Genomic DNA, 9,100 nt, shown 5'->3' on the forward strand with positions numbered 1-9,100 from the left:
TAAACAAAACAAGCTAGCTTCCCACAAAAAGTCACTATGAAATTTATAATGAAAATAAATATTTGCAGAAATAACTTAATATTCATTGTTTTTTGAGGTCATACCACATGATATCCAAATGTGGTAACTACATGCCAGCCGTTAAAAAGGTTCTTTTTTTCAAAATTTGAAAGAGACTTATAAACCTGCTTGATGCTTCCATGGGTCCTTAGCAAATTGGTTTATGATGCAAAGTCCTATCTTTGAATGGATTTCAACATAAAAGTCCCAAAACGGTAGTTTCTTGATGGTCGCACCACATGATATTTCATAAAACGGACATCATCGGACAAAGTTTGTTTTTATATTATGATGGAAATATAAGTACAAATGCTTTGCAATTTTACACAGGATTACAAATCACTTTGGAAATCATGCCAAATAGTGCATAAAATTAATTTGAATAAATTTAGGGTAATTTCAAAGATGTTTACAAAAAAAAGTTATGGCCGGACGGTCGCACCACATGATATTTTGACACTTTGAATAACAGAGCAATAACTAATGTTTTTGAAAAGTTAAAGTGAGTTCATACATGGTAGAGGTCCTTCATATATATATGGCATCTTTTTTATGCATTTAAACCAATTTTTAACTGAAAAAATGCAATCGGACAGAAAATGTAGGCATCACGTCATTGACCCTAATACTAGCCTAAATTTAGAAAAGAAAAGAAAAACTCACTGCAAACAGTCAGCGATTAAATAAAAATAAGAAACTAATTACAAGCAATAAGACAAAAAACTACAGCAGAACAAATACTACACACATTGTATAAAGTAATCAAATGTAAAAAACACTGCATCAATTACATTTAAATTTCTTCTTATTAAAGTTACAAAAGTGATTTAGTCAAGAGCAGTGAGAGATTTACTTTCTTTTATAAAGCGGAGAGTTCCGGTCCTTGATTCTGATTGGCTGAGCCACATTCGAAGCTGTTGTAAATTACTCTACAAACACACGCCTTTGTTTACTTCTGTGTGTTGCTCGGCACCCACAACTGTTTCTGAGGAGCTACATTGTTTGGTTGAAGAATACTGTTTTTATTAATATCATTACACTTTGTTTGCTCTGTTTTATTTTGTGAAACCTTACTACGTATATGGAGTAACCGTTTTATAAAAGCAATAAGCCCCGTGAAGCTGTGGTTTACAGTGAATTTATAACAGCTAAGGAGGTTTTAGGCACGCCGCTTCGCGTTAGCTGTTATAAATTCACTGTAAACCACGGCTTCTTGGGGCTTATTGCTTTATTGTTGTTTGATTAACATGAATGACAGACAGCAGGAATATTAGACTGCTGTCAATTTAAGAGCTGCCCGGACCCAATATACTGTTACATGTGTTTTCTTTCTCAGCTGTTTGCTTTCACTTAAGAACTAAATTACTGTGTTTATGAGGATACTTGCAAAGACGGGCATATTGACACATACAAGTGTGTGTATTTAACCGCTCAAGGCCTATAAAGCGGCAAAAATAAATCAATATTTACCCGCTCTCTATGAGCACTGTCTTCTCGTGCACACACCTTTCAGACAGCGTGCACATAGCCAAATGAGATCTTTTGCTGCAGATTGCGTTATAATGACTTAAAATCACTTGTTTTTAAACCGCAATGCTTAAAAGTTAAATAAGTTTTCATGACCACATAGCACAGCAATGTCACATGAGCGTTTAACCGCGATAGAGACGATAGTACAAAATCTCCACCAGTTGATACATTTCTACCGGTTAATCATGTCTACCGGTATATCGCCCACCCCTATTTAAAGGGGTCATATGATGCGATTTCAAGTTGTTCTTTCTCTTTGCTGATACATTTCTACCGGTTAATCATGTCTATATCGCCCACCCCTATTTAAAGGGGTCATATGATGCGATTCCAAGTTTTGCTTTCTCTTTGGAGTGTTACAAGCTGATGCATAGATAAGATCCCTGAAGTTGCAAAGACTAAAGTCTCAAAACCAAAGCGATATTCTTTATCAAAGTTAAGACTCTGCCACGCCCCCCTAAAACGGTTCGTTCTAACACGCCCCCACATATCTACCTCACTATGTGGAAATATTAGCATAATGCGCCCAAATGTGCACGCAAAGAAAGAAGGCGTGGTTTCAGTAACCGCAGTTAGTGTTGAAGCAGCATGTCAGGGAGACGCTGTGTGTTTCTAGGCGAAAGCAAAAGCACTTTATTTGGCCTTCCAGAAGTAGATGCATTTAGGAATCTTTAAGATCACTTACAACAGAACAGCAATGCATTTTATGGACGACCGTTTCGTGAACCTAGGAGAGGAGGTCATTCTGACTTTGCTATGACAATCTGGCGCTTCTGAATCAGCTACTGTTTTGTTATTAGTTTAAGTATTTGCTATTGACTGTTCAAATGCAGAGTTTTGCGCATCATGTGTGTGTGTGTGTGTGTGTGTGTGTGTGTGAGAGAGAGAGAGAGAGAGATTGAGATCGATCACAGTATAGTCAGTTGTCTTAACCGTGGCTTGTGTACTGCACACATACCAGCTTCATCACTGTGTCTGTCACGAGACTCTGTTCCCCTTTCGGGCTCTGTCTTGATATTTATTTTGAAAGCTGAAGCTCGTGATTATGGTAAGTGCCGTTACATTTCCGACGCGTGCTTGTGGTGTTCGGCCAATCACAATGCACTGGGTCAGCTGGCCAATCAGAGCAGACTGCACTTGTCGGAAGGAGGGGCTTTGTAGAAAACGAAGCGTTTGAGAGAGGCGGGGCATAGAGGACCTACAATAATGTACAGTATTTGAAAAAGAATGTGTTTTTTTAACATTAAAGCATGTCAACATATTCTGTTACACCAAATACACAAAATAATGATCTTTAAAAAAGCATCATATGACCCCTTTAAGACTATGACTGAGCATTGGTCGATTGACATAAACTGGGCTCAACAGAGGCTGTTCGCTTCAGATAAGCAAACAAAGCATTCATAATATCCCACTTTCTCTTCCTTGAGAGGATGTTCCACAATCCCCCTATATGTTCCCAATTCAGTAAAACTAATTTATTCATAAGCCCATAACACTCAATTACTGGGCAGTCCTCTGACAATCGTGTTTTCAAGGCCTGTTTGAATTTGAGTAAACAAAACCAGGACATGTATTAAATAACTCTAAGCATTTATATGCAGGCCGCACGCTTCAAATGGCTTTATCGGAAAACCATCATTCAAGAAGGTGCTTTGAGAGCAATTTATCAAACCTTTGATAATAGAGCATGACAATGCATTGTATGGAACAAAACACGAGGCCATTCATGCAGTGTTTGCGAGATTTCATCATCCAGCAATTTCTGCTTGTGCTTTTGTTTTTTTGGATAGATTTTGGTGTACACTTTCAAAATCGGCAAAGCTGAAAGGAAAACCTGATGCCTTACCTTATGATTTTGTATTTTGCAAGAATATTCCTATGATAAACTAGACATAAACTGTCAAGATAAACAAAAAAAGACAAATTCCAAAACATTATATAAATCATATTAATCATGCTATTTCCCTAAATGACTAAAAAATGTGTTATCTTAACAGAGGGCTTCAGAATTACAGCAAAGCACTCATCTGTGTCTATGAGCAGAGACACTAAATAGATGCATCAACCTCAAGTGGTGTCAAACAGTGAAATCCCAAGAGGCAAATATAAGGATGGAGAACAAAGAACCAGAACTGACCTGTTGACCACAAGTGTTTCCGTCTGTTACAAAAGCTGAGGCTACAGTACAAAACATATGGTTTTTATTTCTAAGAAAACCTTCTTCCTAAATTATCAATAATTGTGAAAATATGCATACATTTGTATAAAATGGTGCCATAAAATATTTGGAAACTTAAGCAACAATTAAAGGAATAGTTCACCCAAAAATTAAAATTTGTTGAAAATGTACTCATGCTCAGGCCATCCAAGATTAGGATGAGTTTGTTTCTTCATCAGGTTTGGAGAAATGTAGCATTGCATCAGTGTCTCAGCAATGGATGCTCTGCAGTGAATGGGTGCCGTCAGAATGAGAGTCCGAACAGCTGATAAACACATCACAATAATCCACACCACTCCAGTCCATCAGTTAATTCTTGTGAAGAGAAAAGCTTAGAAGTAAGAAACAAATCCATCAAGAAATTGTTCACTTCAAACTGTCCATAATCCATAAAAAACACTTCCTCTAGTGAAAAAGCCCATCCCCTGTTCCACCCATATATTTGTTTAGAACTGTTTTGTCCTATTATTGCTTGTAAATGATGCTTGATCTGTGATTGAGCTGTGATCTTGATTGATTTGATTCAGGCAAAAATACTTTTTCATTGGAGAAAGCAATATTATGGATAAAGGACTTGTATTTTAGCCGTCAGCAATGTATCGAAGTTCAACTTGTCAGATTGATGTATTTGTTTATTACAAACATGCAACTTTTGTTGTTGACGTTAATTGCTTGATGTTCATTTAATTGCCTGTAATTGACTGACGTTGTGTGAATTACTTGTGGATTATTATGGTGTTTTTATCAGCTGTTTGGACTCTTTCTGACGGCACCCATTCACTGCAGAGGATCCATTGATGAACAAATGATGGAATGCTACGTTTCTCAAAATCTGTTAAAATGAAAAAAAAAAACTCATTTTACATTTTTTAATAAATTGTCATTTATAAACAAATATCAATATCAATAGATAGCAAAATATCACAATAAGTGAATCATTTTTAAAGCCATGCAAACTTCTTTTTGTGAAATGGTTTACTCGAAGCTTGTGTGTATTCATCTTTCTGTAAATTACATTTTATGTGGTTTCATACTTTATCCAATGCAATGGCATTCTATAATTTTCAAATGTGCCTTATGAGTGAAAATGGAGGGACTGTACTGTATAATCTGCATTGTTGAAAAATCAGGTGTCACTGACTCACCACCTCTTTTTAAGACATATTTTGTTTTGTTATATTTTTTTAAAGAGCCATGTGCCTGCCTGCAGGGCCCTTTTTAATTAAACAGATCTCCCCTACCCCATCTCTCCCTCACACACCCACAGTAATCACATCATATCAGTGTGTTGATGTCATTCTCTGGGGAAGTGGTCTGACATGTGTCCCCATGTGAATTAGACAGATTATAAGATCTATTATGTGGGCATATAGTTAATGCAACCCATAATACTTACAGCTATTTGAGAAGAAATGTTGGATTCCGCCTCTGACAAACTGTGGGCTTTATGTTCACCATTCACTCTGCTGTATTCAGGAGGCTGCTGAGAGGCCGATCTATTGCCCTTCTTCCTGTTCCCGGGGCCCTGATGGACGATGTTTAAGTAATGGAGTGTGCTCTCGTGTTCCCGGTCCGAACTTTCCGCCTGACTGCGCACATAGCGGTCCTTGCAGGTGGAGTGATGGCGCCGGCACAGCTCTATTCTGGCACGCAAGCGTTCCACTATGGCACTGTGGAGCTGGGGAACGGCTGATCCTCTTGAAGTGGCAATTGGTGTGACTGATCCTCCCATCCCGACGCCCAACATGGGTGCAAAACCACTTGGGGTGGCCTGGGTCGGAGCCGCCTCTCCCATGACCTTCAGTTCCCTTCGTTAACCCTTTAATGGTCACACCAAGAAAAACAAGGGAAATTATTCATTCAATTTATTTGAGCAATGAATACTTTTTACTTTGTTAGTTTTTTACGAAACTAGCATTTTTCACTTTGTCAGTTGCTGGTTTTTTTTAATTTTTATGTGGAATAAATCTAATTTGTTCAAAAAAGTACCTTGGAAACCATAGATTCTGCACAAATAGTATAGACATTTTAGCTCTTATCGGGAATAATGCTGTGATAGCTTGATACATGCCACCTCTAAGAATATGTTTTAATCATATACAAAATGTTAATCTAAAAGAAAATGATTTATTTCAGTGAAAATCAGTGATATTAATGCAGAACTGAAAGTGCACTTCTGTCATTAATGGACATCTCAACCCCTTTGAGCATGTTTTCTAAAAATGATTATCCTTTCACTAATATTTATCATGCTTGTGTTTGATTAAAGTTGGCACAAGAGAAAGCGTTCCTAATGCAACGCTGTTTGATTGGTTACTTAAACATTATTTAAACAATAGATGTTGTAACCTGATCACAAAGTGCATCCTGGTAAACGTCAAAAAGAAACGTTTTTTAAAAGTTACAAATGCATTTTAGTCAACGGTTGCGAAAAAGCTGACTGTGTCAGTGTTAATTAGTTACTACAAAGCTGATCAAATGATCTCGGGAACTGTGCGCTAAATATGGCTCTTTTTACATTGCGTAAACATGTTGATGCAAAATGGGATGTTTGGGCAGCGTTAGAACATACACTTGCAATGGAAGAACGCGAAATTACGAACATTTCTATACTCATACATATGTTCAAATGCATCTGTTACGAAATTCAAATGTGCTTTCAGGATCCACAACTCCATTTTTGAGAGTCTATGCACTATAACGCAACATTATTACAACACTATGCATTATTACTTTCCGGTGCACTGGGGTGTCTTGCAGCTTTCCAGGTTGCCAAAATCGCAGCGTGCGCTCATTCAACTCCATGCAAGGTGTAACAAATCCACAGTGTGCTATCAGAAGGCTTAGCACAGTCCTGCAGCAGGGAATAAACGCAATCACGCTAATGCATGCGGTTATTAGTCGGTCATACCCTAAACCAAGGGTTCCTGTCAGCTGACAAATAATACATGCAATTATAATCCATTTACTTGGAGGCAGAAATCCGCAAACTTCCAGAGAGTTCAGGCTGTGTACGAGCACTTCCCATCCTTATTATTTAAGAGGTTGTCCACGGTTGGTGATTCCCAAACAAAGTCGATAAAAGTGGCGTTGCAGCGCGCCTGGATTGTCAGCAGTCCGAGCGCGTACGGGGTTAGTCCGGAGAGGCTGGCTTACCGCAGGCTGACTACAGACTCTCATTGTATGAGCGGTTCCCTCTTGCTCGAAAGCAGTCCTGAGATTGGTGAGCTGTCATTTTGCAGGCTCTAGTGGTGCCAGCAGTGAACTACATGAAAGCAGCTCGACTACACAACATACGGGGTTTGATTGAGAGACACAGCTGAACCAGCATGAGTGGAGGCCACACAGTATTTGTTATATTGAACGCGTTACATTTATAAGTGACGTGACATGTGGCCAAGTATGGTGACCCATACTAGAAAATTACTGATAATTATTTTATTTTATTTTTTTAATTATACACCTACCTTATTAGGGCTAGTCTCTCTTTTCATATAGACTACTGATGATCTCATGAATTAATTATAATTATATAGACCGGCGATATAGACTCATTTCTACAGTCTTGACTACAAAAAGCCAAGCATTAGTTATAAAGTGAAAAGTGACGTGACATGTGGCCAAGTATGGTGACCCATACTAGGAATTAGTGCTCTGCATTTAACCCATCCAAAGTGCATCCGTAAACCCCTTGGTAAACCCGCTAGTAAGGAATGTGAAAAATAGGTGTTCTTTATGTTTAACGTCTATTACCAATAAACACGCAGACTGCTGGAATACAAAAACATTGTTTTTAGGTCAAACTCGATTTATGAAACTTTCCCAAACGCAGTTTATCGTGTGTCAGTGTTTCTCTTTGCACTGCTCTCTTTTTCTTCTGTCATAATGTCATACATTGCTGTTCCAGTGAATAACGGTTTTCCAAGCCATTAAATAAATCATACACTGCTCTAATAGACTATTGTGATTTGTGTAATCTTTCACAATATAAAGGTTGTTGTTGTACCTTTCCTTGAGTCCTTTGGCTTCTATTTTCTGATTTGCTAAAAGGTTTCACAGTATAGTTTTGGTCATTTAACCCTTCCCTGAGCCCTTAACTAAACTATTCTGATTTGTGAAAACGTTCACAGTTAAGTACGGGTCAGCTGAACAAACTGTATTGTGAAAACGTTCGCTGTCGTTTAGACAGCAATGTGCCGTGTAAAACATGACGATAAATATAAACAATAACAAATAGGCCTATAACCTACTTGAACCAGTCTCATAAATTACAAAATACTTTTCACTAGTGTGAAGTTCTTTCTTAATTTCTCTAAATAATGACCACATTAAAATAACGTTGAATGATCTATTTTAAAAAATGACCTTTAAAGTAATCCAGACCTTCATATAGCTCATAAAAGCCTTCAAATAAACAGAAACATTGATTAGCACTCATTAGGTTACACTGAAAGATTCACTAAAAAGAATAAACACTTTTTTAAGAGTAACCAGTGTACATTTAATACATATTTTATATAATATATAATAGATATAACACTAATGTAATCTACATAAAATATGTCTACAGTAAATTTAGTAACAGTATGTAAAATATATAAAAAATAAATACATAAAAATGCTTCAAAAAGGTTCATTTTGATTTCTGAAACTTTACTGTCTCCCACAAATAAGTACACTAGCACCTGTGTGTCAACTGAGCTCACGTCATGATGACACTGATGCAGGGATTCCTCCAAGGAGGCAATGGAGGTGGTGTCCCCCCTTTAAAAAAATTGGATGAGAAAATAATCCACAGTACAAAAATAAATCAAAGCAAACATTAAAGGGGTCATAAGATGCTGCTAAAAAGAACATTATTTTCTGTATTTGGTGTAATGAAATATGTTTATGCGGTTTAAGGTTAAAAAAAAACATTATTTAACACATACTGTACATTATTATGTCTCCTCTATGCGCCACGACTTCCCCAAAATTACTGATAATTATTTTATTTTATTTTTTTAATTATACACCTACCTTATTAGGGCTAGTCTCTCTTTTCATATAGACTACTGATGATCTCATGAATTAATTATAATTATATAGACCGGCGATATAGACTCATTTCTACAGTCTTGACTACAAAAAGCCAAGCATTAGTTATAAAGTGAAAAGTGACGTGACATGTGGCCAAGTATGGTGACCCATACTAGGAATTAGTGCTCTGCATTTAACCCATCCAAAGTGCACACACACAACAGTGAACACACACCCGGGGAGCAGTTGGGGGTTCGGTGCATTGCTCAA

General features: G+C 37.3%; 1 protein-coding gene across 4 annotated transcripts in view; it reads right to left on the reverse strand.

The window, feature by feature from the left end:
* Positions 1–6,984, reverse strand: part of maml2 (mastermind like transcriptional coactivator 2) — a 99,946-nt gene extending 92,962 nt beyond the window's left edge. For 3 of the 4 annotated variants that reach the window (XM_016289936.1, XM_016289937.1, XM_016289934.1), the window contains exons 1-2: positions 6,781–6,984; positions 5,208–5,630 (exon numbers count right to left, since the gene is read on the reverse strand). In XM_016289936.1, the coding sequence (XP_016145422.1) occupies positions 5,208–5,606 (399 nt within the window). In that variant the 5' untranslated portion in view covers positions 5,607–5,630; positions 6,781–6,984. Of the gene's footprint in view, positions 1–5,207; positions 5,631–6,544 lie in introns of all 4 variants that reach the window. The other variant, XM_016289935.1, reaches the window with a different exon arrangement.
* Positions 6,985–9,100: the final 2,116 nt, after the last annotated feature.

This window comes from Sinocyclocheilus grahami, unplaced genomic scaffold (genome assembly GCF_001515645.1).
Source record: "Sinocyclocheilus grahami isolate Dianchi unplaced genomic scaffold, SAMN03320097.WGS_v1.1 scaffold253.1, whole genome shotgun sequence".
In the NCBI taxonomy this organism is placed as follows: Eukaryota; Metazoa; Chordata; class Actinopteri; order Cypriniformes; family Cyprinidae; genus Sinocyclocheilus; species Sinocyclocheilus grahami.